This window comes from Phycomyces blakesleeanus (assembly GCF_001638985.1).
Source record: "Phycomyces blakesleeanus NRRL 1555(-) unplaced genomic scaffold PHYBLscaffold_24, whole genome shotgun sequence".
Classification (NCBI taxonomy): Eukaryota; Fungi; Mucoromycota; class Mucoromycetes; order Mucorales; family Phycomycetaceae; genus Phycomyces; species Phycomyces blakesleeanus.
The window spans coordinates 525,514-552,003 of record NW_017265157.1 but is presented as its reverse complement, the minus strand read 5'-3'; the positions used below and the strand labels follow the sequence as shown (position 1 = coordinate 552,003).

The 26,490-nt window shown below is 35.6% G+C and overlaps 10 protein-coding genes across 10 annotated transcripts; 5 read left to right on the top strand and 5 right to left on the bottom strand.

Annotated features, from left to right (window-relative positions):
- Nucleotides 1-2,031: 2,031 nt before the first annotated feature.
- Nucleotides 2,032-3,781, top strand: PHYBLDRAFT_188654 (hypothetical protein; the record flags this gene model as incomplete). Its single annotated transcript, XM_018439543.1, has 3 exons — nucleotides 2,032-2,766; nucleotides 2,833-3,023; nucleotides 3,117-3,781. The coding sequence occupies exons 1-3, from the start codon at nucleotides 2,087-2,089 to the stop codon at nucleotides 3,779-3,781; spliced, it is 1,536 nt and encodes a 511-aa protein (XP_018286736.1). The 5' UTR covers nucleotides 2,032-2,086.
- Nucleotides 3,782-4,614: 833 nt separating this feature from the next.
- PHYBLDRAFT_127512 (hypothetical protein) lies at nucleotides 4,615-6,919 on the top strand (the record flags this gene model as incomplete). Its single annotated transcript, XM_018429169.1, has 7 exons — nucleotides 4,615-5,002; nucleotides 5,081-5,169; nucleotides 5,223-5,554; nucleotides 5,620-6,176; nucleotides 6,233-6,471; nucleotides 6,523-6,682; nucleotides 6,743-6,919. Coding segments are annotated over exons 1-7 (1,662 nt in total), but the record flags the coding sequence as incomplete, so codon positions are not given.
- PHYBLDRAFT_160104 (hypothetical protein) lies at nucleotides 6,905-7,494 on the top strand. Its single transcript, XM_018434116.1, has one exon. The coding sequence runs from the start codon at nucleotides 6,926-6,928 to the stop codon at nucleotides 7,346-7,348; it is 423 nt and encodes a 140-aa protein (XP_018286734.1). The 5' UTR covers nucleotides 6,905-6,925; the 3' UTR covers nucleotides 7,349-7,494.
- A 1,510-nt stretch (nucleotides 7,495-9,004) lies between these two features.
- Nucleotides 9,005-9,556, bottom strand: PHYBLDRAFT_92925 (hypothetical protein; the record flags this gene model as incomplete). The annotated part of the gene is made up of 2 exons (XM_018443810.1): nucleotides 9,005-9,307; nucleotides 9,446-9,556. Coding segments are annotated over 2 exons (414 nt in total), but the record flags the coding sequence as incomplete, so codon positions are not given.
- Nucleotides 9,557-10,331: 775 nt separating this feature from the next.
- On the bottom strand, nucleotides 10,332-11,467 carry PHYBLDRAFT_183164 (hypothetical protein). The gene is made up of 4 exons (XM_018438726.1): nucleotides 11,252-11,467; nucleotides 10,992-11,184; nucleotides 10,843-10,902; nucleotides 10,332-10,785 (listed from the first exon to the last, which is right to left on the bottom strand). Exons 1-4 carry the CDS (start codon nucleotides 11,394-11,396, stop codon nucleotides 10,566-10,568), a joined length of 618 nt encoding a protein of 205 aa, XP_018286732.1. The 5' UTR covers nucleotides 11,397-11,467; the 3' UTR covers nucleotides 10,332-10,565.
- A 1,349-nt stretch (nucleotides 11,468-12,816) lies between these two features.
- On the bottom strand, nucleotides 12,817-14,699 carry PHYBLDRAFT_173112 (hypothetical protein; the record flags this gene model as incomplete). The annotated part of the gene is made up of 5 exons (XM_018436941.1): nucleotides 12,817-13,229; nucleotides 13,306-14,059; nucleotides 14,141-14,300; nucleotides 14,379-14,478; nucleotides 14,597-14,699. 5 exons carry the CDS (start codon nucleotides 14,697-14,699, stop codon nucleotides 12,817-12,819), a joined length of 1,530 nt encoding a protein of 509 aa, XP_018286731.1.
- Nucleotides 14,700-17,128: 2,429 nt separating this feature from the next.
- Nucleotides 17,129-18,972, bottom strand: PHYBLDRAFT_150280 (hypothetical protein; the record flags this gene model as incomplete). The annotated part of the gene is made up of 5 exons (XM_018432441.1): nucleotides 17,129-18,049; nucleotides 18,178-18,250; nucleotides 18,319-18,446; nucleotides 18,529-18,722; nucleotides 18,831-18,972. The coding sequence occupies 5 exons, from the start codon at nucleotides 18,970-18,972 to the stop codon at nucleotides 17,129-17,131; spliced, it is 1,458 nt and encodes a 485-aa protein (XP_018286730.1).
- Nucleotides 18,973-20,149: 1,177 nt separating this feature from the next.
- On the top strand, nucleotides 20,150-22,318 carry PHYBLDRAFT_63404 (hypothetical protein; the record flags this gene model as incomplete). Its single annotated transcript, XM_018441116.1, has 5 exons — nucleotides 20,150-20,696; nucleotides 20,967-21,229; nucleotides 21,311-21,441; nucleotides 21,552-21,610; nucleotides 21,687-22,318. The coding sequence occupies 5 exons, from the start codon at nucleotides 20,150-20,152 to the stop codon at nucleotides 22,316-22,318; spliced, it is 1,632 nt and encodes a 543-aa protein (XP_018286729.1).
- A 405-nt stretch (nucleotides 22,319-22,723) lies between these two features.
- On the bottom strand, nucleotides 22,724-23,693 carry PHYBLDRAFT_117188 (hypothetical protein; the record flags this gene model as incomplete). Its single annotated transcript, XM_018428570.1, has 5 exons — nucleotides 22,724-22,810; nucleotides 22,929-22,951; nucleotides 23,033-23,239; nucleotides 23,359-23,403; nucleotides 23,522-23,693. 5 exons carry the CDS (start codon nucleotides 23,691-23,693, stop codon nucleotides 22,724-22,726), a joined length of 534 nt encoding a protein of 177 aa, XP_018286728.1.
- Nucleotides 23,694-24,227: 534 nt separating this feature from the next.
- Nucleotides 24,228-26,451, top strand: PHYBLDRAFT_183162 (hypothetical protein). Its single transcript, XM_018438725.1, has 7 exons — nucleotides 24,228-24,587; nucleotides 24,682-24,765; nucleotides 24,867-24,923; nucleotides 24,995-25,698; nucleotides 25,797-25,912; nucleotides 25,987-26,040; nucleotides 26,149-26,451. Exons 1-7 carry the CDS (start codon nucleotides 24,384-24,386, stop codon nucleotides 26,373-26,375), a joined length of 1,446 nt encoding a protein of 481 aa, XP_018286727.1. The 5' UTR covers nucleotides 24,228-24,383; the 3' UTR covers nucleotides 26,376-26,451.
- The last annotated feature ends 39 nt before the right edge of the window (nucleotides 26,452-26,490 follow it).

Sequence of the window (26,490 nt, the reverse complement as noted above, 5' to 3'; positions counted from 1 at the left end):
ACAGATACTAGTCTTTTATTAGTTTTTGTGTTTCTTTATCATTGGAATTATGATTAATTTCTACCAATTGTAGGGCTTTGATAGTTGATCTATAGAGAGGTAAGATATGTGCTATGTATAATTATTAAGACTATTAAGATTCAAGAAGAAGAAGAAGAAAAAAAATTGTACAAGACATGTGTGGTTTGTACTTTCTGGAAACAGATTTCCCCCAAGAATACAGAAATATATTGATCGAAATTGAATCAAGGTGAATTGTATTGTCTAAAGTATAAAGAGTCCAATAATAGGGGGGAACCAGTTTAATGTTTAATCATTGAGATTTCTTTTTGTCTAACAAGATTTCCTTGGCTCCTTTCTTGACCCTCTTTTAATACACAAAATAATCATAGACCTAAATAAGAAAGTGTCCCAACAAAAAAAAAAAAAAAAAAAAAAAACAATAATTATAATTTGTACCCACACACAAAGAGAAAGAAAGAGAAAGCCAAAAAAGACTTGTATTTGTTTGTTATTGTCCAACAAGATATTTATTTTATTTTTTCTTCTCCTATTGTGTTTGATAACCTAGGTAACACATCATCTGTATTGTTTTTATATATATGAAAGCTAAGCAAGAAGATTGAAACAATTTGAAACAGAAAAAGGAAAAGATATATTCAATGATAAAGACATAATGATAATAAAAGAACTGTTGTTTGTTCTTACTTGAGTTTAAGGTTTCTAGAATTCAAATATTTACATTTATGTATAAAGCATTAGTGGGCATTCTACAAATGGAATTATTTAGCGATCTTCATTTGCTTCTTTTTGTATTTTTTCTTTTTTCTTACACAAGTACAAGCACAAGAAGAAGCACAAATACGACTATTACATATATATATATATTTTGTCACAGATTCTCAGCATTTGGGGGCAATTAATGAGTTGAGCTTCAAAAGAGGACCAATAGGCACTACGCCAAAAAAAATAGGAGTTTTAGAGGTGGTTTCACAGGTGGTTCCGGAGGGGAAGCCAGGGCGCGTTTTGTGTCCTCCCCCCTTTTTTCCAACCCTGAGTTCATGTGCATTTTAATACATCTCCGCTTACCGGTAGTTTTAAGATTCTATTAATATATTGATAACCTTTTCTTTTGCTAATATTTGTCTTTCAATTGGACAAAACTTCTTTAAGTATAGTTGAAATATTATATGCCATTGGTTACTACTAATTCATTATTCTTTTAATTTAGATTCTTTTAAATATTTCTTGCTTAATCATTGTTTTTATTGGATAAGACATAATTGCACTGTAGTGTATTTTATAAAAATACATTTTTATTGGTTTCTCAAATGGATATATTTTTTATTTATCGTTTTTATTGGTTATTACACTACACAATTACATTTTATATATCACTTTTATTGGCTGTTATGATAGACATTACATTTTATACATCATTTTTATTGGTTATAAACAGTCAAATACATCATATACTTCCAATATTAAATATACTACTTTACACTTCAGTGGATAGTTACTTACAATTGCCTCCTTTGACGGTCTTTCCAGAGATGACTGACTCTTGCAATGGATGCCCAATTTTGATGGCATCTGGTGAAATCTATACCAACCCTCTTAAGCATGTTTGCATGTTTATTGCAAATCATTGTTCGATCACATCGCTGGTGAGAATCCAATTCCTGCCAGCACAATGATACAGCTTCCTCTGGGTAGACAGCTTGCAGTTGCTTTGGCCAACGACCGCACCAGAAAAGAGATGTTGTATCGCCACCATCATACGCAAAAGGCTGATGGCAGCATTTCCGATGTCTTTGACGGACAGGCATACCAGTCAAAGAAGCATCTTTTCTCGGGTGAAAACGACATCGCCATTTCGCTGTCTGTTGATGGGTTTGCTCCCCATAGTGTTCCGGGTTCGGTAACCATTGTCCACGTTACCAACCTCAACCTTCCCCCAATGATCCGCTACGAGCGCAGCCGTATGATCCAAGTCGCGATCATCCCTGGTCCCAAAGCACCCGCCGACTTCTGGTCATTCCTGGAGCCTGTTCTGAAAGAACTTCGGGTTCTCCAAGCCGGTGGAATGGTTGTGAAGACACCATCTGGAGATATTAGTGCAAAAGTCCATGTACTAATGACAACTGGCGACATCCCAGCTCTGGGAAAGATGGCTTGTCATGTGGGCCATATGAGTAAGGATGGCTGCCGCATCTGCCACGTTGTGGGTCAATCTCCTGGCCATGGCCAATATTTCCGAATGCCATCTGCCATCACCATGCGCACACCGGAAAGTTTCAAGCACTTTGATGAGGTGGCCTCATCCAGCAAAAAAGGGTTAACTGGCCAATCTCCCTTCTCCTTACTGGATTCCTTCTCTGGTCCGTTCTTCTTTGCATTGGATGAAATGCACGGCATTTGTCACGGCATTGGCAAACAGGTCTGGGGGCTCGTGTGTGGCAAGTATGGAAAAGATCATCCTCTCTCTCTCTCCCTTGTTGCTCAGAAAGAAATTGGTACTGCCATGGTGTCAACCAGAAGAAGTATTTCGACATCTTTCCACGGTGCATGGATCAACATCGCAACAAGATCAGGGTACTTCCGGGCTGTGGACTGGGCTGACTTCATCTTGTTTGTTATCCCCACGCTCGTGGCAGAGCGTGTCCGTGACCAAGCTGCCCGTAAGGCATTGCTTGACCTGGTGCAGACATGCAACCTACTCATGAGCTGGGAGTTATCAGCAGAGGAGAAAACCTTGATCAAAACGTAAGCTTTAATTATAATTAATATTATTATTTTATAACTTGTGTTAACTTATCTTTTTTTTTTTAGAAATCTCGTCGCATGGAATGCGTATCTGGAAGTCTCGCTAGCTAAAGGAGAGGTCCAGCTCAAGGTCTTTACGATCAACCAGCACCTCCTGCAGCACTATCCCGCAATGATAGAAGCGTATGGTCCCCCCAGAGCGTATAGTGCACGATCTGTCGAGAGGGCGATTGGGGAATACTCGCGAGCAATAAAGAGTAATTCGGCAATTGGAATCAACGCTGGCAACATCATGCTTGGCTTGACACAGATTCGACAGATGAGAGTTGAAAATTAAATAACGACAACAGCAACAGTAACAGCAACAACTCTCCTTCAGTATGACGATCCCTCTGCTGGTTGGCCAATTGACCGAGAAGGTAGTAATGTTGGTACTGATTCTGACATTGAGTTCTGGGGGCCTTTGAGGAACAGAACGATTGTTGATAGTTTTGGAGGCATTTCTTGTATTCCAGAGCTTCTTCAAAAGTTCTACGAATCAAAGGGGGAAGAGTGTAGTATGATTGAAGCAGCCATTAAAACAAGCCGTAAGGCATTTGTAAATGGTTGTGTTATTGACTCTGCACTCGACCATAATTGTGTAAGAGAGGCACACAACGTCAGACTTCAGGTTCAGGTTGATGAGAACCGCAACATTGGGCAAAGCTACTCTCCAGTCTACAAGGATTTCTTTGGGAAGGTCGTCGTTTTCTTTGAGCACAAGCTCAACAACAAGAGGTGCCCGCTTGTCCTTGTCAATGTTTATGCAGTTCGTTTGGTAAATAGTATACCAGTTGTTAACAATGGGCAAATGAAGCCAAAGGTAGTTCACCTGGCAGATGTCAAAGAATTGGTTGGTTTGGTGAAGTCGGACGCGACTATAAATATAACAACAACAGCAACAACAACATACATAGTGTGGCCAGAGCTTAACCGCGGCCCAAAACTGTCACTTGGTTCTCTTGCAGACTTATAATTTTTTTTTTCTTGTAATACATTATTTTTTTTTCAAATTTTCTTAACATATTTTATCCTCCCAGCAAAAAGTTTAGATATTTTTCTCTCTTTTACCTCTGACTTTTAATAGTCATCAATTGCAATCTACATTTACTAAAAATGTAAAATCTGTAGTTAAAGCTTACTTTTGTCTATCAGGAGATTTAATTTTAGGTGGTCAATCTGCTTTTTGTCAACCTTTTCAAAAAACAGAGATTTTCTAGTTTCAAATTGGATTTTTGGTGATTTTTTAATTATTATAGGCCAAAAACAAAGTCACAAATACAAAAAACCGCCCCTATTTGTCGTAGTGTAAAGAATAATAAATAAATAAAATAAGAATCAAGATTAATCGATTTTGAGTTTGTGCGTCTCATTCTTATTTTGTTATGTTTTTGGGGATTGGAATGGAATAAATTTGTACCACTTTTGAAATAATAAGCAAAAAGGTAAAGAAATACTTGTCCTATATAAAAAAATCATTCTCTTAATTTCACCCCCCCATTGAACACCCCAAAAAGCGTGGTCAATCAATGACGCAATCCAAATAGGCATAGACAAAGAGAGAGAGAGACATTCTATTAACATTCATTCAATTTTATTCAGCCTTACTCCGTCATGCATTTCTCTTCTTGTATATATATATATAATACACATATATTTTAATTTTTATATTAATTTTCCTGTCCTTGTTTCACTCTTTACTCTTTTCTTCACTTTCTTTTCTTTTCTTTTTTCACTATATTAACAGTAACAGTAACAACGACAAGAAAAAGCCAATTTTAAATTTAAATATATATATAGTTTAGAGATGGTTGACCCAAATCTAAAAAAGAAGTCTGAAAAGCACAGCCCTTTAGCAACAAACAAACCCAAGAACAAACCCACAGCCACGGCTACGGACACGGCCACAGCCACGGCTACCATAAACTCTCGAGACCATACAAATAATCCAAACAAGCGCCGGATCAAAGAATTTGATGTCGAATACGTCAATGAAGATCATGTCGCTGCTTTCGTAAAGGCCCTCGCTCAAGATCCACTTAACAACTCGGAAAATAGCCCAGAACACATTTCGGCCTCTAGCCAACTTATGCCGGTCAGAAAGAAGCTTCCGAGAAAGGAAAGGCGTCTGGCACGCGAGCAAGAAGCCATCACGCCAAACGGAATTTCCCAGTCTTTACTGCGATATCCCTTGATAGTAAGAATCACATGAACGAATAGTAGCAAAAGAAGAAAAAGAAAAAAAGGCGCTTTATAGTAATTATCACTATTGTAGATCTGTATCGGATTCACTATACTCGTTGAACTGTTGCTTTACATTGGATTAAGGCAGATTGTCAGGGTGTGGGAGAATAGCATTAGTTGGTAAGTTATAATTCAATATTATATGATATGATATCACTCTAAATAATAATTAGGCGAGGAAAACGCCGTCAGTTGAGAAACAGACTCCGGGAAGCTGGATCATATGCAGAATGGTGCACGGCTGCAGACGCACTCGACAACTACATGGGCAAGGACCAGTGGAAGAAGGCTGCACCCTATGGATTCTACGACTATCGGCTCATCCAGAAAGTCATCCAGCACCTCAAAAAATACCGCCAAAGCGATGATCCCGAAGACGCCTTTAATCTCAAGGACGTCCTCTACGCATGTCTCAAGCAAAACTTTGCCGGAATTGAAAACTCAAAGCTGTACAGCAACACTTACCTTGGAACAAAAGTACTTGTAGAAGAATACGTCAACGAAGGTAATATATATAAGATATATATATATATATATATATATATATTTGAACTAATGTTTGTTTGGTAGTTACACGCGCAATCGATGCCTTGGCCAGATCTCCTCACCTGTCATCCAAAGACAAACTACTGGCCTTCAAACTCTACTCTCGCAACTACGGCCGGTCCGCATTCTGTCTGTCTGGTGGTGCCGGATTCGGCTACTACCACCTGGGTGTCATCCGTGCCCTGCTGGACAGAAACCTGCTGCCGTCCATCATCACCGGTACATCGGCTGGATCGCTGCTGGGCGCCATTGTGTGTACTCGCACCGACGAAGAACTCCGCCAGGTGCTCGTTCCTGGTCTTGCTGAGCGGATCAACATTGTCGACGGCACCTTTGTCGACCGGCTCAAGAACTACTTCAAGACCGGCGCCATCTTTGATTCCGAAAAGTGGTGTCGGGAGGCAATGTGGTACACGCGCGGATCGATGACCTTTAAAGAAGCATATGAACGAACAGGACGAATCTACAATGTGTCGGTTGTTCCGTCAGATGCCCACTCGCCCCCCAAACTACTAAACTACATCACTGCTCCTGACTGTGTTATCTGGAGTGCTGTACTGGCATCAGCTGCCATTCCTGGTGTAAGATTACATATATATATATATTTATTTATTTTATTAAGATTATTGTCATGTAGGTCCTTAATGCAGTTGTGTTGATGCAAAAGACAAAAACCGGCCAATTGATTCCGTACAACTACGGCCATCGATTCAAGGACGGAAGTTTGCGCACAGACATTCCTTCCCAGACCCTGCACAACTACTTTAATGTCAACTATACTATCGTCAGCCAAGTCAACCCTCACATCCATCTCTTTTTTTATGCTCCCCAAGGTAGTCCCGGAAGACCTGTGACTCATTTGAATGGCAAAGGATGGTAAGTCTCATATCTTTCATCATAATTTTTCTAATCTTTCTTTGATTTTAGGCGTGGTGGATTCTTGGCTTCGACTATGGAACAAGTATTGAAACTCGAATTGTCTAAATGGCTCAAGGTGCTCAGAGATCTCGATCTGCTTCCCAAACTTCTCAACCAAGACTGGAGTTCCATTTGGTTACAAAAGTTTGATGGTGATGTTACTATTCTTGTAAGTAATATGAAAAATAAAAAAGATTTATATTTATATTTATATGTATATATATTGTAGCCTAAATCAAAGCTGTCTGATTGGTTACACTTGTTGTCTGATCCTAATGAGGAACGACTCAAGATGCTCTTCCGAGTCGGTGAGTTGCGTACCTGGCCAAAGATCACGATGATTTCAAACCGGATGAGAATCGAGAATGCAATTGAACTGAACCGCAAGGCTCTCAAGAACACGATCTACAACATGCGCCATAAAGACGACATCAAGACAGCAGCTGTAGATCAGAATCAAAAGACAGCCACAGGACCATCGATAATGTCCGATAGTTCGTTCCAGCAACAGATCCAGTCCCTCCAGTCTCAGATGAAGGATGGCCTGGTGCTCGGGAGTGGGACGAGTGATGAGTGCTCGGGTAGTGAGGCCGATGAACAAAAGTTCCTCAAGAGTCGCAGGGCCAGTATTGCGTCGTCTGGACACAACATGACTGAAGAAGATCTAAAGGAAGAAGAGAGCCGACGAAGAAGGTTCTTGGCTCAGTTTTCTGATAGACGAGAAGTGATTGATGGCCAAGAGATTGTAGCCGATGCCAACCGTCATCTTGATAGTGACAGCGACAGTATCTCATCAATTTCATCAATATCATCAACATCAACATCAACAGCATAAACACAACTGACTCTACACCATCACCTTTTATTTATCTCTTTTTTTTTATATTTTCTAAACACAATGTATATGAACACATTCATACCCACCCTTTTTGCTTTATTTTATTATTCATATATATATATATATATATATATTTAACAATCCTTATTATCTTTTTTACTTTTTCGTATATTGTAGTGTAGTGCTTTATATTATGTTACTGGCATTTGTAATATATATATAAATGAAAACACTAGAATCATTATGATTGGATAAGATAAAATGGGACTGGTCGTGACTTTCTCTTTTTTTTTAAAAAAAAAAAAAAAAAAGAAAAATTTCTTTCAAAAAAAAAAAAAAGTATATATATATAAATCTTTTTCTTTCCTCTTTTCTTTCCTTTTTCTATATAATTTTACTATCTTGATAGCCAAGTGTTTGAAAGAATATATTTAAAGGGTAAGTTTCTTGTTTAAATTAATTAATTAATTTAGATATATATTATTTTGTTGGTTTGATTTGCATATGATGTCCTCTTCAAAAAATTGCTTTTTTGTTGAATTTCTTCAAATGATCCAAACTGATTCTAATTGACACCCTGAAGCAATCAAACCATATAAATATTTTATTTTTCTCTTTTTTTTTAAAAAAACAAAAAATAATAATTAAATATTCATGTCTAATAAGAAAAACATAAACTCACTCAATTTGTTTGTTTTTTTTTTATTAGGTAAATAATCACTATTTATTTTATTTTATTTTATTTTATTTTAATTTTTTAATGTCAATAAACAATTAAAAAAAATTCTTTAAGCAAACAAAAAAAAATTGTCTTTTGGGGTTTTTTTTTTTTTTTTTTTTTTTTTAAAAAAAAAGTACAATTTCTGATACAAATTTAAGTTTTTGTAAAGCTTTATCTGGTAGCCTGTATTCTTTAAAGACCTTTTATATATATATATATATATATATATTTATTATTTACAAATGACATGGAGTTTCATCAACCAATCAATTGTTATTATTGGAATCTATAAATAAATTCATCTAATTAGCTATCTAAATTAAGTAGATGAAAAGTATCGGATATACCTGAATTATAAGAAAGAGTCACAGGGCCTTTTCTTTTTTAAATGATAATCTTGCGTCACAAACATGTTTTAAAATGGATTATTATTATTGTTTTACATTTACAAGCATATATTATATTGTATTGTATTGTATTGTATTTTATTTTATTGTATTTATTTAACAACAAGTTGAAACATCTGGCTCGGCTGCTTTTGGTGATTGCTTGAGACGCCACCAGCTCTCAACCGATGTCTCGGAGGCCAAAAGAGAGGCCGATTTTTTTGATTCAGGGGGTGACAATTGTGAGTGGGGGAATGTTTGCTGCTGTGGACTGATGATAGACTTGCGCTTCCAGGCAAAAGATAAGCTTGATAGCCTCGAAGGCACATTCGTGTTCACATTCGCATTCACGGTCGTGTTCACATTCGAGACTGCTGTTGTCGAGAAAGTCTTTTGTTTTGGTGAAAGGGTTGGCAGATTAGAGATTGGCAGATTGGCAGAAGAGTTTGTTGTCGAGCGTCTGGTGGGTGTGATAAGGTGAGTCGGTGTGGTGGGGGTGGGTGGGACAGAATAGGTTTGGTTCTGAGGCCGGAGTGTCTTTTGTTCAAATTCACGCAATTGATAGAGCAAACCGAGATTGGGACTGATGGCCGGTGCGCGTGCCTTGACATAATCGTAGGCCTCCTGGAGTGGCAGCCGCAGAGTCTTGATCACATATGCCACGATCACGGTCGCCGAACGCGCTACTCCACACTGGCAGTGTACCAGAATCGATTGGCCGGTCTCGCGTGCCCGATCAATGGCCTCCAGGGCCACTTCGAGTTCGGTTGCCAGATTGGCCTGGTGGTGTTGCCAGGGCATCTTTTTGTAAGACATCTTTGGCTCATCGTCCTTGTTAAGGTTCATTTTCTGGATTGATAATGATGATTTTGATGCTTGTGATAATGATAATTTTGATGATTTTGATGCTTGTAATGATGATTTTGTTGATGATTTTGTGAGTGCTTCGTCAAGTGGGCGGAAGAGGTGTTCATGTGGATTGTGGACCTCGGCTGCCAGATTGAGCAGACATTGGATATGGTATTTACGGAGCTGGGTAAGATCTGCCGCATTGGATTCGGCGCCGAGATAAAGAAAGGGCATGATAAAGGCAGGTCCGTTCTGGTATGGGTTTGAGGACTGGCTGGTGGCCTCTGGTCTGGCAAAGGTGGGTGAGGCCAGGTCGGCAAACATCTGGGCGGATGAGCTGCTGCTGAGACACAATGAGAGATTTTTGTTGTTTCTGCGTCGGTTGGCCAATCCAGATCCAGACGGAGCAGCACTCGATGAGGCCGGGAGAGCCAAAGAGAGTGGCCGCTTTGTTGATGCCAGAGACAAAGGTGTACTGGTAGTCAAGGTAGGTTGCATTTTCTTCATCATTATCAAGAGGTTATTAAAAGAGATATATATTTATTTATTTATTTATTTATTAGAGGATATAAAAGAAAATTATAGGGTGGTTGAATGGGTAAAGATGATAAACGAAAGAAATAAAGAAAGAAGAGGAATAAATAATAAATAATAAATAATAAATAATAAAAAATTATAAATTATAAATTGAATTTTTTTTTATAGTGTAATATAAAATATATATATATATATATATATTTATTTATTTTTTTTATTGATGACCGTAGTTGTTGTTGCTGTTGCTTTTGCTTATATTTTATTCTTTTATTCTTTTACGTTAATTACTTGCCCAATCGTGTGTTTGACAAGATTGGCAAATAAAGCTAATTGGCAAAATTGACTTTTTGTGCTTGTACAACCATAGTGCAAGAGACTAGATATTTTTTTGAGAGGTAGCTATTTTACTTGTTTTACATATATATATATATATATATATATATATTTATATATATATTCTTAATAATCTTGGTGTTCCAGACCAGGAGAATAAAAATAAATATATATTTTATATATCTATTATACTGCACTAATACTAAGCACTAATACACTATATACCATATTATATTATATTATATTATATTAGATTACATACATAAACATATATACATATCTTTTTCTTTTTAAACAATTAAATCAACCAATTACTTAATTACTTAATTAATTAATTAATTAATTAATTAATTATATAATCATATTAAATAAGAAAAACAAAGAAATATTAATCTCTCTTGAATGGAACTGCATTTTTAACAAGTGGGTCGGAGGGATCCTCAATTGGTGGACGTGGCTCAGGCTTGCGGAACTTTTCAGGTAATTTGTGCTGACTGGCCTGGTACTCATCCAAGGTCTCAACCTTGCCATCATCGGCATCATCATTTCCCTTTGGCAGAGGGGAGCCAGCACTAGCAGGATCCTTTGGGTCTTGAGGCTCAACAGCACTACAATACATTTAATTTTTAATTTTTAATTTTTATTTTAATTCAAAACACACTTACACATTCAATTCAGATTCAACCAAATCTCCCCAGCCTTGCTTGACCTTCTTTTCAGTAGTTCTACATATACATTTAAAGAAAGAGAAAAAAGAGATTAAAATCATTATATACACAGTAGTAAGAACTATTATATATATATATATATTTACCCGTAACCAAGGTTGCCAAAACTCTCTGTGGGTCTTCCATGGGGATGGTAGCCAGAAGACTCATGATGACCTTTTTCATGAGGTGGGGAACTCTTGTGACTAGATACAGATACGGGTGTGCTGTCTGTGGTTTCATGTGCAGAAGGCGCGTCTACACCGCGGTCGCGTCCTCGGCGAATATCAGGAGGAGAGACTATATATATTAAAAAAAATAAATGCATTGATATTGATATCAATATTGGTTAAGAATATCTAATTACCTGCAGTTCTTGGCTGGGCTGCTCTCTTTTCATGTCTTGTCTTTGGTTCTCCAACCTCTTCTTCAACTGGTTTGACGTTTCCAAGCTTGTCGATTTCAACCTTTTGGCCGTCGATAATTTCAAAGCGGTTTTGACGTTCAGACATAGTTATAGCTATTAGTTGTTGATTGTTATTCAAGTTATTTATTTAAAACAAATATGAATATAAAAGTTAATAAAAATAAAAAATCAAAAAAATCAAAAATTGGGAAAAACAAATGCTTTTATTTTATGCATTTTTTTTTTTTAATTATATGCGTCATGCAAGTTTATTAGTGTGTGTGAAATAGAGAGAGAGAAAAAAAAAAAGACTTTAAAAATCATATATACAGCAGTAACAGTAACAGTAACAGTAACAGTAACAGTAACGATATAATGTATGTATGTATATAAAATAATAAGAGAGAGGTTCTCATGACGCAATAGTGACACTCACAAGGTACATATATGTACTTTTGTGCTTTAGAACAAAGATCTGTACTAAAAGATACACATAGTGAAAAAAAAAAACAGGTGAAGAGTACAAAAGGCGCCATATGTTTTAAGGTTTATATTCTTGCTTTTCATTTTTGCTCTTATTCTTGTCTGTTCATTCGTTCGCTTGTTCGCGCAGCCATTCAGTCGCGCAGTCGTACGTTGGTTTCCTTTTCTTTCTTTTTCTTTTATATGTCTGTGTGCATTTTAGAGGAGCGAAATCCCCATTTGTGACTATTCTTTTTATCTTTGGTATTATAAAAATATATATAAGTTGATTGCTTGATTACTAGACTTTTAACACACTACACTATAATATATTGTGTGTATATCTATTAATTATTTAATCATTTTGTTTGTCTGTTTGTTTGTTTTTTTGGTCTAAAATACAACACAAAGCAACAGCTAGCAAAACACGAAAATATTGCTTGTTTTGTCACCAACCAACAACCAACCAATAAATCTTCCTCCTAGGATAATTTTTTTTTTTTTTTTTAAATTGAATATTTTGTGAACACTAAATAACATAAGAAAAAATATATGTATATTATAGAAATCACCCCACCAATAAAATAAAAATAAAAAAATCAGAGCATTTTTGGGTTGAATCGGTTTATTCCAAGATTCAACAAAAACATAATAACCATAACTTTTGACACAATGGACAGTAAACAAAAAAGAAGATCATTGTTTGCTTGTCAACCTATAGAACTCTTGTCTTGGGGTTATATTTAACTATATATTAATGCTCTTCTTCTTCTTGTTGTTGTTGTATTTGCAAATACAACAAAATATAAAGAATAAAGATTTTATATATATATATATATATAAAAAAGAAAAAAAAAATGTACATATAAAAGAATGCGCGCGTGTGTGTGTGTAAAATAAATGAAACAAAAATGAAACAAAACCAAAACCAAAAATAAATAAATAAATAAAAGAAAAGAATTGAAAGGGAGGGGGAAATCAATGTAATTTTGTATACAAGAAAGAAAAAAGAAAAAGAGAGGTATTAAAACAAATAAATAAATTGTTGTTGTTGTTGTTTTTTTTTAATGCTTGTGATTAATGTGTTCGGTCTTGAAGGTTGCAAGTTCATCTGTACCATCGCTATTGGTGTTAGTGTTGACGATAGCAGAACCACGGCCATCTACAGTGAACTCGGCATCGTCCTTGATAGTCGTTTCTTCGTTAAAGTCAATATCACGACCGGTGGTTTCTGGCATGAAGATCAAGAGGAACACAAATGCAACAAAATTGAGGGCAACAAACACAGTAAAACTATACTCTTTGAGGTTGGCGTCCATGTAAGGCCAGACAGTGTTGATGATAAAGTTGCAAAGCCAGTTTGCACCATTTCCAAGAGCACTTCCGGCAGAAAGAGCATGGAGAGGCAGCAGTTCAGGCGCAATCATCCAAGGAATCACACCACAGCCCATAGAGTACGTAAAAGTAAACAGCAATACTAATCATTCATAAAAGTGTTGGTCAATACATACATTATGTTATCAATCAGTTGTTTGATTATCATTCTTTCTTACCTGATGTAATGACAAGTGGTGCAAGTTTGGTGCCGCCTGATGATCCTACTACCATCATAATAGATGCAATGCAAGTTCCGGCAGTCGAAATCAACATAAAGCCTTTGCGGCCAACACGGTTCATAAATCCAATGGCAATAAAGACAGCCACAATGTTTCCTGCGGCTGCAGCCAGTGAAATGTCGGTGGCCAGGGAAGAATCACCATTGAAAATCTTGGTCAAGAATCCGACCGAGTAGACTGAGATGGGTCCAATGCCACCGACCTGGTTATAGGCCTGCAGGACCATGACGATCACGGTGTTCCAGGAGATAGTCTTGTCTTTCAGGACGATGATGTCCCAGATGTTCATGCTTGGCCTGCCGTTTTCTTCGCGCTGGCGGGCAGCAAGCATCTCTGCGAATTCTTCTTCGATATCTGCGTCGGAGCGTAGGCGTTGCAGGGCTGCACATGCCGGGTCGTATTCCTTGGTCGAGCAGAGGTAGCGCGGAGATTCGACGACAAAGAAGACCAGCAAAACGGCCTGGATTGCGGCCAAAAAGGTTGGAATGGCCCACAGGAAACGCCAGGCATTAGCGGTGCTCATGTACATGCCGCAGATCTGGGTGATCAGGATACCGGTGTTGAGGAACAGTTCGAACAGACTTCCAAGTGCACCACGGCTCTTTGTAGTCGAGATTTCGGATACGTAGATAGCGACTGATGATCCAGACATGCCAGATGCAACACCAACAAATGCTCTGCCAAATGAATACTAAAATAATTTATATATATATATATAAAATTAGTAAAACTAAAGAATCATTTTGGTTTAATTTAATTTTCAATTATTTACCATGACAATGTTAATGGCACATGAAGACAAGATACCACCAGCAATCATCCAAGCACAGGCAATCAACATGTTTGCTCGTCTGCCGTATTTGTTGTTAAGGTACATGCTTGCTATACTTCCAAAGAAGCCACCGATTGGAAAGGCACCAATAGTATAACCCCTATTTTTTTTATTTTTTATTTTTTTGGTTTTTTGATTAATACATATGTTTGGAATATCTCGATATCTAAATATTTACCAAGTGAAATCACTCATTGGAAGACATGCTGGTAAACTAGTTGCACTAATAGTTCCATCAGTGCACTGTGTAATTACTGCTTGAGGCACATTTGGTACACCTTTAAAAATCATAATAAAGTTAATGAGATATCTAATCACATAGATACATAGATAGATATAAAATAAAATTTAAACTTTATATTATATTATAAAATAAAAATAAATTAAGGTACTTACTGATATGCCAACCAACTGTAAATCCAGATATTGCTGCAACACATGCACACATAATCATATAGGAAGTGAATCCCAAATCTTGGGATTTTGTTGTGCTAGGCATTCTAAATAGAGGTGTGCTATAATGATGCTGCTAATTGATATACTACTTTTTTCTTTTTTTTTAATATATATAGAATATATACAATATTATATAATATAATATAATATAATATAATATATGTTTGTTCTATATATTTTCTTTAGAAAAAATGCAATGCAATGAAATGAAACAAAGAGAGTAAAGAGAGGGAGAGAAAGAAAGAGAGAGAGAAAGAAAAATTTAAAGGACTAAAAGCAATAGAGTAATATATTTTATTTTATTTTTTTATTTGTTTTATTTTGGCCTTTTTTTTTTTATGTTGTTGTTGTTGCTGCTGCTGCTGTTGTTGTCTGATTTATAAATAAAACAAAATATAAAATAAATTAGTTCGGCTCCGGTGATAAGATAAGTAACAGATTTTTTTTTGTTTTGTTTTATTTTATATTATATATTATAGTAAGAAGAAGAAACAGAGTGACAGAAGTAGTAGAGGGACAGAGTGACAGGCAGATAGAGGGGGGAGAGAGAAAAAGGGAGGCTTGTACAATTTTTCTTTTTTAGGGAAAAATTTCAAAAGCGCTGAAATATTTTATTTTGACTACCGAGGTTTTAAAAAAAAAAAAAAAGTGAAAAGGAGAAGAAGAAGAAGAAGTAGAAAGATAAGGATAAGATTAAATAAAGAAAAGCAAAGAAAAAGGGAAATACAAGATTAGAATAACGAAATAATATTGCATAAAAAAATATATAAATAAAAATTATTCGTATAATGATTTTCATCCTCTTTGTTACCTATTAATTCTTTTTCAAAAAAAATAGCAGTAAATAACAAATATACATTCATTGATTATACCCTTTTTTTTAAAAAAAAAATAAAAAATAAAATAATAATATAAATAAATTGTATTTGATGCGGCCAGTAAGTTGGAAAAAATAAGTTCCGAGTTGAATTCAATTGGATATTTCGGAGCCAATATATAAATATAATATATATAGTTTGTTGTCATGACTACACAATTTTATTTAATTTATCACCGTGTTATTTATCACTAGGTTATTTATCACTAGGTTGTTTATCACTAGGCTACATATATTACTCTTGGAGTAAAAAAAACAAATAAAAATAAAATAGGCAATTAAAGAAAGAAAGTATACATGAAAATGATATAAAGACATAAAGATGTTAAAGATAGATAATGATAGATAAAGACAAATTGCCCATTTAGGTGAGCTTCTTTCCGTAAGAATTTTTTATTTATTTATTTATTTATATATCATGAATCTTAATCTTAATTATTATCATTATCATTATCATTATCAAATAGCCATGTGTGAAAAATCTCTACACAAAAACCTATAAGCGTATAAAGGAGATATACATATATCTTTTATACATGTCTATATATTCCACGGACACGGTTCGTACTACAGAACACCCTTTTTCCTTGGTATTTTCCTTGGTGTTATATCTTTTGTGCACTTCCTAACACAGTCACTACAACTACAACTACAACTACCACCACCATCATAACCTTTTTATTTACGTATTTATATAAGAATAAGAATAAGAAGCAAGGTATCCAATTGACAGCCTCCATATTATTTCTCTTGTCTAAAATTGGTGTTTTTGTTTTCTTTTTCTTATTCTTGATTTTATATATATATTTGATTATCAAAAAAAAAAATAAGACCAATTAAAACAAAGTAACAAGTCCAACACCGATTATTAGATTATTTTTTTTTGAGGGAAAGAAAGAAAAAAAAAGTAAATAATATTTTAGCCAAAACCATCTACATAGTCATTATTTGTTTTACTCCACTCTCATACAAAAAAGTAAGACACATGAAACAAGTACTTTATATACAACGCATAAACCATCATTTTTATTGAAATGAAAAATGTATTTGATGTTTCAAACAAAAACAAAGGCCAAGAAACCAAATCATACAAGTAAAACTATATGTGTCTCTTTAAACTTGACGTTTCAACTCCGATTTTTATACTTGAGACAAATTAATGCTTGGCTGTCATCAAAAAAAAATTAAATACACTGTATAATAAAATCCAATGATTAATTAATTACTATGTTTCTACACACATTCTCCACATTCATCAACTAACTCTATCCAACCACCACTCCTTTTTTTTTTTGGTATGCTTGTCTGACTATCTACCCTTACTTCTTCCTTTTTCAATTAGCTAAACCATATACTTTTACGTCTTGAACTGATTCTGTATAGAATAAACCATACTCACTCAATATTAAAAAGATGTATAATATATAATTTAGCTAGCCAGCTAGCCAGCCAGCCAGCCAGCCAGCCATTTATATAACATACCATGCCCTGCTTTTACACACACACACCTCTTTGCCTACAAATCAAAGCAATTTTTTTTTAATTCAACAGCGGCTGTGTTTATACACAGCTTTAAATTAGACGGATTTCAAAATTCAATATATTTTGGACATCACGTGCCAAGAAACACCCAAAAGTGCAGTGATCATAAAATAGTACATCCAGTCAATCTCATTCGTGGAACCCCACGCGGCTCTACGGGCCTGCCAGAGCTTCCGATCATCATCACCATTCTTTACTCCTACCACTCCTACCACTTCTACTCCTACTCCTACTTCATTTGGCTCTTGCTTTGACTTTGTTTCTGTTTGTCCAATTGGCCCCACTTGACCACAATTATTGGAGCCATCATTATCATCATAATTGTCTACCCCTGTCAATGTCTTTGTATCCAAATCTGTGCCAGTCTCAGTCTCTGTCTTTGGTTGTGTTGGTTTGTCGGGTGTTACGTCTACCCACAAATAGGCATGATCGCTAGCTTTGTAATCCAGATTGCCGCGGCCCCTTTTCAATACACTCATGCCACGGACTAAAGTCCAGTCCAGTTTGGCCTTGAACAGTCCTCCATAAGCTGGATTCTCAAGCGTGACCTCTTCTGGATCCCAAGGGTCGTAGAATCCAGGGTTCCGAGCTGCTCTGAGCGTATGCTCCTCAAACCCACTCCCAACCCACCTCGACAGCCAGTCCATCAGCCTAGGTTGGTGTCGGTAGCCAAGCTCGACTAGCCAGCTCGGCACAACCACAAACAGCCCACACGCTCTGGCCAGTCGGCTATTAATCGGACCCTGGGTGATATGGAATCCAAAGAACCGATCATCCCACCAACCGCTCTCTGTCTGCCCAAGACTGGCCCACCGGTATCGATCTCGACAATACACAGCCGACAGGCGAGCAATCGAGTGCCCCATCGTATTGAGATCCCCAAAGATAAGCTGGTGAGGGTATTTGTCTTGTCTTGAGGCATGTTCAAGGATCTCTGAAAAACATTCAATTCTTCCAATAATACCCGTAAACACCTTTATATATATATATAATTTTTATTATGGATCATAAATGTTAAATGTATCTGTTCTCTATCTCCCCTTTCCTCTTTTCATGTCGTAGTAATAAAGTATATACCAATACTTTATTGTCCTATTCTTACCTCCAAGTGAACACTGTAACATAATACGGGAGGGAATGAAGGAGGTCGAACAGTACTCACTAATGTGTACCGTCTACAATACTAATTGAATACTCTCATATATATATATATATATATATAAATTTTTATATATAAACTTACCTTCCTATACGTGGTTCCTTTAGAGTTCCACCGTCTCTGTCCCAATTGAATGGATGATGTTTATGTTCCAACACTTCAAATGAAATATCATATTTCGACAGAATTGCGTTGCCATGGACACCCCCACCCTTTATTATCAATCATTAATCATTATTATTATTTTCTAAAATGGTTGAATCGTATGTATATATATATATATATATACTTTACTGCATCTCTTGGCTTTCGACAGGGATCGTCTAGCTCATGGAACTCGGACACAAAACCTCCTTTCATTTCAAGGGTCATGCAAAGATCCTTCATGTGATTCTTACTACCAGAACGTTTGCACCCAATGTCAATCTCTTGCAGAATGACCACATCGGCATCGACATTTTTAAGAAGAATCAAGATGTCTTGTGATTCTATTATTTACCAAAATCACAATCATTATTTATTTATTTCTCAAAGAATGAAATTGAAAAAAGGGGTGGAATAGGACGGGAAAAATGGCTATATATAATTGCTCATACCATAGTTACGTTCGATATTCCATTGAATTACTTTTAAAAAAGGGGGAGCCAAAGAAGTCTGACTGGTGGTGGGGCGGTAATCATATTCTAGTATTTGGCCAGGTGGAGTTTTGCTGGCAGGGTCTATATCTTCTTTATTCATTTTTTCTAGAGCCAGTCAAACAAATATAGCTACTGCTACTATTGTTTCTAATACTTATTACAACAAAGGATGTTGTTTCTTTTTTAATAAAATTAAATTAAACAAATAAAATTGTATAACCACTATCTTTAAAATATACATAATAATAATAATAATAATAATAATATAGAGTGATACAGTATTATATATCCATATATCTAATGTCTAATTTTGTGACGCCATTAAAAATATGTATAATGAGTATAGTGAGCAAGTAAGCAAGTGTTTGTTGGTCTTTCACTTTCACTATTTCTGTGAGGTTTCTGAACTTTAAAATAGATAAAAATTGACTTGTATTTTTGGTAGAGCTCTTTAATGCTACTTTTTTTTTTCCATCTTTTATTTAACCAATTATGTGATGTCATTGTTAGCTAGATAGATTATAGTTCTTCAATACTACTATACATAAATACATTTAAAATAATATTCTTCTAATTTTACCTACAGAAATTGAACCAAATTGAACCAAATTGAACCAAATTGAACCAAATTGAACCAAATTGAACCAAATTGAATTGCCAAGAATTAGAAAATAGATAAATGAAATTAAATGACATGAATATATGTATATACATATAATTAATGTGGATCGTTTTGGATAAACAAATTGTTAGATTTTTTTCTTTTTTTTTTTAGAAACCAACCATTTATGGGTGTGAATATTGTCTTGATTTCATATAGAGTACCCCAGAAAATATAAAATATTTTGTTTTTAAAAGAGGCTCAAGAAAATAAATCAAGTCAATTCTGCACAGACCTTATTGTTTTTCTGTATGTTTTGAATCATTATTATTTTCTTACGATCACTAATATAAAGGTATCCGATTCAGCGATATCCAATTATATACAAACATGTAAATATGTATGTATATCACTGAGATGCATATCCGACAAAGTCTCAACCTATCCAAATATATATATATCTTTTATTCAAAGTACGACACTTCATCGTCGATGGGCTATCACAAGCCAAAAAATAATTATAATTAAAGAATTAAAGATTATCAAAAAAAAATGTCCTTTTTTGTTGTAATTCTTTAAATTCTCTTTCTCGTATTTCTTTCTTTCCTTCTTCCCTAGATTTATTAAACAGCTTATACATACCTCCTTCCATTCTTATTTTTCTTTTTAAAAAAAAATGCCTCCAGATCCACTATTTATCTCACTTGGGGCAGCTTCCTCAACAGATCGTTTGATCGATACTGTTGATAAACGTACACCTATTACAACCGATTCAGGCATGTGGACAACTAATATTGGATCAAAAGACAAACCGTCAAATCAAAAACTACTGCCATCATCACCACTATCAACATCACCCTTGGCTCCCTCTTCGCCATATTCATATTCATACTCATCATTAAATGACAAACGTATAAAAAGATCAGCAACAGAAAGACTGGCCATCATGTCTCGCACAGCACTGTCGCTAGCCTTGTCTTGTCCACTGCTTCTTGTACTCTTGACCATCTCACTCTACAAGACCATCCATAGAGCTTACTTTGTTGAATCGGCCATAGACGATGATGAGCCAGAAGAAAATCAACCAAAAGAAGACATCATACCTGACGAGATCTATTACGCCTCCAGGTGGGGATACGACAGCACTCTGCACCAGGTTGTTACAAAAGACGGGTATATTCTATCCATGTATCGAGTCAGCAAAAAAGGAGTCAATCCAATAGGTAACTAAATGTATATATTTATAAGTCTACAGAAATAATAACAATTCTTTAAATAATAGTATAAGAATAAGAATAAGAATAATGAAATTAAGATCAAAAAGTATAAATACAAAAAGGGGGGGAATAAACGATAAAGGAAACAAAGGAAGGAGAGTGAAAGGGGTGTATGTATGTGGTTAGAAAACATTCTGCACAACATTAATAACAAGAATCATCTTTAATTCCAAGTAACTATAATGATATTAAATATGGACAAATTGTATTCTATAGACAAACCACCGGTTTTAGTTGTTCACGGTCTCTTTCAATGCTCGGGTGCATTTGTACTTAATGAAGAACAATCCTTGGCATTTGCATTGGTTGATCAAGGATATGATGTCTGGCTAGGTAATAATCGATCTACGGGTGGACTGGATCATGTTTCGATGTCCCATAAGGATCCCGAATACTGGAATTGGGGTCTCAAAGAACTCGGGATCTACGATTGTGTTGGAATGGTAAATTATGTCAGGCAGACAACTGGCCAGCCAAAGGTAAATCATAGTAATACATAGAGAGATTAAGGTGAATATTACGATCACTTGGATGTTAAATAACTTTATCTTTATCATTAGGTTGGTTACATTGGACATTCTCAAGGTAATGCCCAGGCATTTATTGCACTCTCTTTACAACCAGAGATGTCCGATTGTCTCAGTTGTTTTATTGCCTTGGCCCCAGCTGTTTATTCAGGCGATCTTGTCAGGTAAACTACACATTTAAATGAACAATTTCACCAGAATATATATATGTTGTTTATTCTTATACAAAAATCAAACTACAAAATCTTAATGATAATTTTGTCTATCATAATAGATCCTACCCTCTCAAATATTTGGTCGATCTAGATGACCAAGCTTTTACTGTATTATTTGGTAAATAAATACATATACATATATATATCTACTGAATCTCTCTAATATGTTTTATTATTTGTATATTTAATAAAAGGCAACGGATGCTTTCTTCCAATCATGAATCTCTCCCAAGCACTGTGTAATCCCAAATTATTCTGTTTCTTGGCCTACAGCATGTTTTCTTACTTGTTTGCCTGGTGGGACAGTAACTGGATTTCTCGTCGCAAGCCAAAATATTTTCAATTCACTCCACGCCCTGTCAGTTCACAGCTCATTCTGGATTGGATGCATGGTTGGGGAAAACGTGGGCTATTGTTGCACATCCCCGACAACAGTATGTCATTACAATCACCACCACTGCAACTTTTACCTGATTCATTACAGCAGCAGCAAAGCCATTATCATCATGAGGAACAATATGAAGAAGAATATGATAAAGGCTCGGAACATAATGTTTCCAAAAAGATTCCTTTGGCTGTATTCTATGGTACGGCTGATTATCTTGTCGATGGTGAAAAACTGGTTCGTAAATTGCAAAAGAATCACAAACAAGCAAACCTTGGAAAATCCACAGACCCATCGATATTTCTTCCGATGCTTGAACTTGTGCACGTGGAACGAATAGATGATTATGAGCACATGGATACTATCTGGGGCCATGACAACCACATAACCACGTACCCAGGAATTTTTCAGATGTTGGCTACTGCTGAATGGCATGTCTAAAATAGAGATAATAATAATAATAATCATAGTAATTATACATACTACATATGTATCTTTCTATCTATGTAACTCATACACATGGTTTTGTTTGTTTGCTTGTTTGCTTGTTTGCTTTATACATGACTTTAATCCATATCTTTAATATTTTTTTTTGTATATATATTTGATAGAAGAAAACAAATATGTTATATGATATATTGAATGGCGTGGAAATGCAATTTAAAGAAAGAAGGATTGAAAGAGAGAAAGAGAAAAGGAGGGGAAGAAGTGCGAGTTTTGTGTACAGGGAAGAAATACATCTTTCTTTCTTTCTTCTTTGTTGTTTGTTTGTTTATTTGTTGTGCTTGTGCGCGTGTATGCTTGTGTTTGTGATTATGTTTGTGCTTGTGTTTGTGTGCAAAATATTTACAGGCTGGCCTTCTTGACAGGGACGTACCAGGCCATCTCGTACTCCTTTTGAGTAAATCCACACTTTTCGTAAAAAGGAATGTTCTATAAAATATATACAGTGCCTTTTAGTTCATCTCATCTCTCCCAGTAAATAATGACACTATATATACATATAAAGACCATTCCAGTATAAACTCCTTTTTTTTCCACTTCTTCTTACCTTTGCAGAGCAATCAAGGATAACTAAAAATCAAAATAATAATTATGTTATTGTTATTATTATTATAAGAGTATTATGATAAAACAACACCATCAATTGTTTACCTTTGTAACAACCACGCTTTGCGCCAATGTGCATCAAGGCATGGATAATTCTCAGACCAAGTTTCTTTCCTTGTTGACTAGCATCGACGGCAATATCCTCAATGTGACCAACCAAACCATTCTTGTGTACAAATTTACGTTCTACGAACACAGTACCAGCTGCGACAACGCGGTCCTTCACATCGTCTGTAATAACAATAGTAAAGTCTAATATATACATATATAAAAAAAAGGAACAATAAGTAATTGATTGATGGATCGATTGATTTGTTTGTTTTGAAGAAACCACACAGATATATATATAAAGTAGACTAAGACAAGGAAACTATACGTACATTCATGGTTGTGTCTCTTGATATAATCAAATCGTTCTATTGTAAAAAGGAGAAGTCAAGTTAATTAAGAGTTTGTATATCTATTGATGTTACTGTTTCTATAGTTACTGTTGCTATAGTAATATATTATCCATCGTTTTGTTTTTAAACTAACCAAGCCATTCTTCTTTGGTGTGGTTGCCGACTTCAGTCAATACTTCAAGAACCTGAAGGAAACCGCGTTCATAATCGCCTGAACGGAGGGCGCGGATGGTGTGGTTAGGAGGAAGGGCGGCCTGAACCTCTGGGGAGATAAGGTTGTGATCAAAGAGGGCGATATCAGACATGGTAAAGAAAGAAGAAAAAGGGTACAAAAGTGATTGATATAAAAGTTCTGATATAATTTATTTATTTATTTATTTTATATATATTTTCTATATATTATTCTAACCGCGGAAGGAGAATCCTTGATTTTAGTTGTGGGAGGTGAGGGGGAGTTGTTAACCACCTGTGAAATGGGCTTGGTCTGATTGCCATGTGTGAGGTTCTTTCCGCGGAATGGAATCAAATAAGAATTTTTAGTTTATTTATTTATTTATAATCTATTTTTACCATGAAAATTTACACTCACACTCACACTCACACTCACACTCACACACTATGGATAGAGAGAGAGAGAGAGAGAAGTAGAGGGGGAGAAATATTGTTATTAAACCTCAGCATGCATTTGCCTTTTCTGCCTTTTATAGACATACTTATAATTTCCTAGTGCTTAAAAATAAAATTACAAATGATAATAATAATATGACCTTTTTTTTTTAAAAAAAAAAAAACAAAAAGAGGAAAGAAAACCTATTTATCTATTTACTTAGAACATCCAACAAATAGATATATAGATATAGACACCCAAGTACACACAAAGCGCACACAAGCATATTCGCACTGACAGTAATAAGAATAAGAGCAATACTTTGGTAGTGAAAGTAAAAGTGCAAGTGCAAGTGCAAGTTACAATAGTAATAATAATAATAATAATAATGCCGCAAAAGATCGAAATGATACACGCCTACATAGTTGCTCTGTGGGCAAAAATAGTCTACTTTATTTCCCAGAACCTATTGCGCTTCATACTACCAGACCCTTACATAGAAGCAGGCAACATCAGAGTCAATGAGAAACCAATGTACGAAAGTAGGGTCACAATGACCGAGATCATCTCTCCAGCCCATGCCAATCTCAAAGTATTTTACTCTTCCTCATTTTTCTGTTTCTTTAAAATAATAATTTATTAATAAAACAACAAACACATGTACATTATTTTCTTTTCTTTTAAAGGGTCTTGCTTATGCTGGTACAATCCTAGGTTGGATTGATATCGCAGCCGGTCTAGCAGCAAAGCGTCACTCTGCCTCTCCATCTGCAAGTATCTCTATTTTGTATCTATTGTTCAATACACAAAGATCACAAAAATCACCCCACAAATATGTATATTAATTTTTATTATCTAATCCTTGTTTTAGGTTACTCGATCTGTAGACGATGTTGCCTTTCTACACCCTGTAAAAGTTGGAGATATTGTAAGTTAAACATTCATTCAATCAATTAAAAACAGTAATACAAAGTTTTAGTATATTTATAAAAAAAAAAGATCACTATCCAAGCATCAGTCAACAAATCATGGAATACATCTATGGAAGTTGGTGTAAAGGTCGAGGCAGAATCACCTCTCACTGGCGAACGCTTCTTTGTGGCCCATGCATATCTCACATTTGTTGCCCTCTCTCCAAGACCCTCTCCACGCACCTTCCTCGGCCGAAAGCTCGCGGAATTCCATCCGACACACGTACCGACAATCGTACCCTTGTCCGACATGGAGAAGAAGCGGTTCGAAATGGCCGAAACACGTCGAAAGGCCCGCCTGGAGAGAAAACTACCTGGTCATGCCGGCATCAGAGAACTTATGCATGCCTGGTCCCAGGGCCGCAAGGAACATGCAGATGACGATGCTCCAATCATACCACATCCCATTCTCAACCAACTCCACCATCACGACAACGATTGCGACGATGAAAGCCAAGCAGACAAAGAAGGAGAATCGGAAAGCCATGACCTGCGCTCTAGAGCCCTCAGTGCCCTCAAGAGAGTAAACCGGAGATTCTCGTCTGATCCAAGGATGGTCCAGCCAAAAGAAAGAAGAATGGAAAGGACCTTTACAGAAGTAGTAGAGCTGGTTATGCCTCAGCACGCCAACACATTGAGTATCACATTTGGCGGTCAGATTATGGCATGGATGGAAATATGCGCCATAGCAAGTGCGAACCGCTTAGCAAGAGCATATCTCTTGACAGCAAGGTTAATTACATAAATAAATACGACTATACTACATTATACATTAATCATTCCTTCTATAAAAAAAATAACTTGACTAATATCATTGTTCATTAATGTAGCATTGATTCTTTGACATTTCTTATTCCAACCCGTGTGGGTGATGTGGTGACTATCCGTGGTATTGTTTCTCGCTCTTATAATTCTTCTATGGAAGTATATGTCTCGGTTGAATCAGGTACACATATATACGCATGTTCTATTTATACGGTACAACACTAATTCATTCAAATGATTAACTAATTGAATTAGAGAATCTCAAGACAGGTGAAAGAAAATTCACAAATGATGGATTCTTCACTATTGGTATGTTAATCACAAAATTTGATAATAATGATAATGAGAAACCAAGATGTATTTTGTGCTTATAAACTTATTATCTCAAAAAATAATAATAAAATCTTTGTTATATAGCCGCTATCGATGATGCATATGTACCTGTAAAGGTAGCCAAGGCTATTCCTCAAGCAGAGGCTGAATATGCTTTGTTTGAAGGCAGTTATGAACGTCGGGCAAAACGTCTTGCTCAACGTACCGAACTTCTCCAGATCATCAATTCAAAAACCCCTCCTAGAAGTCCAGTAGCACACCCAATTGACAAGGCAGCATTAGAAAGCATTTTATCTTCAGTATCAATCTAAAGCCTCTTTACTTTCTCTTTCCCTTTTTGAATATCTATTATATAATACAAATACAAATATATATATATATATATTTACACACAAAATACACATGTAAAAAAAAAAAGTAGACTCT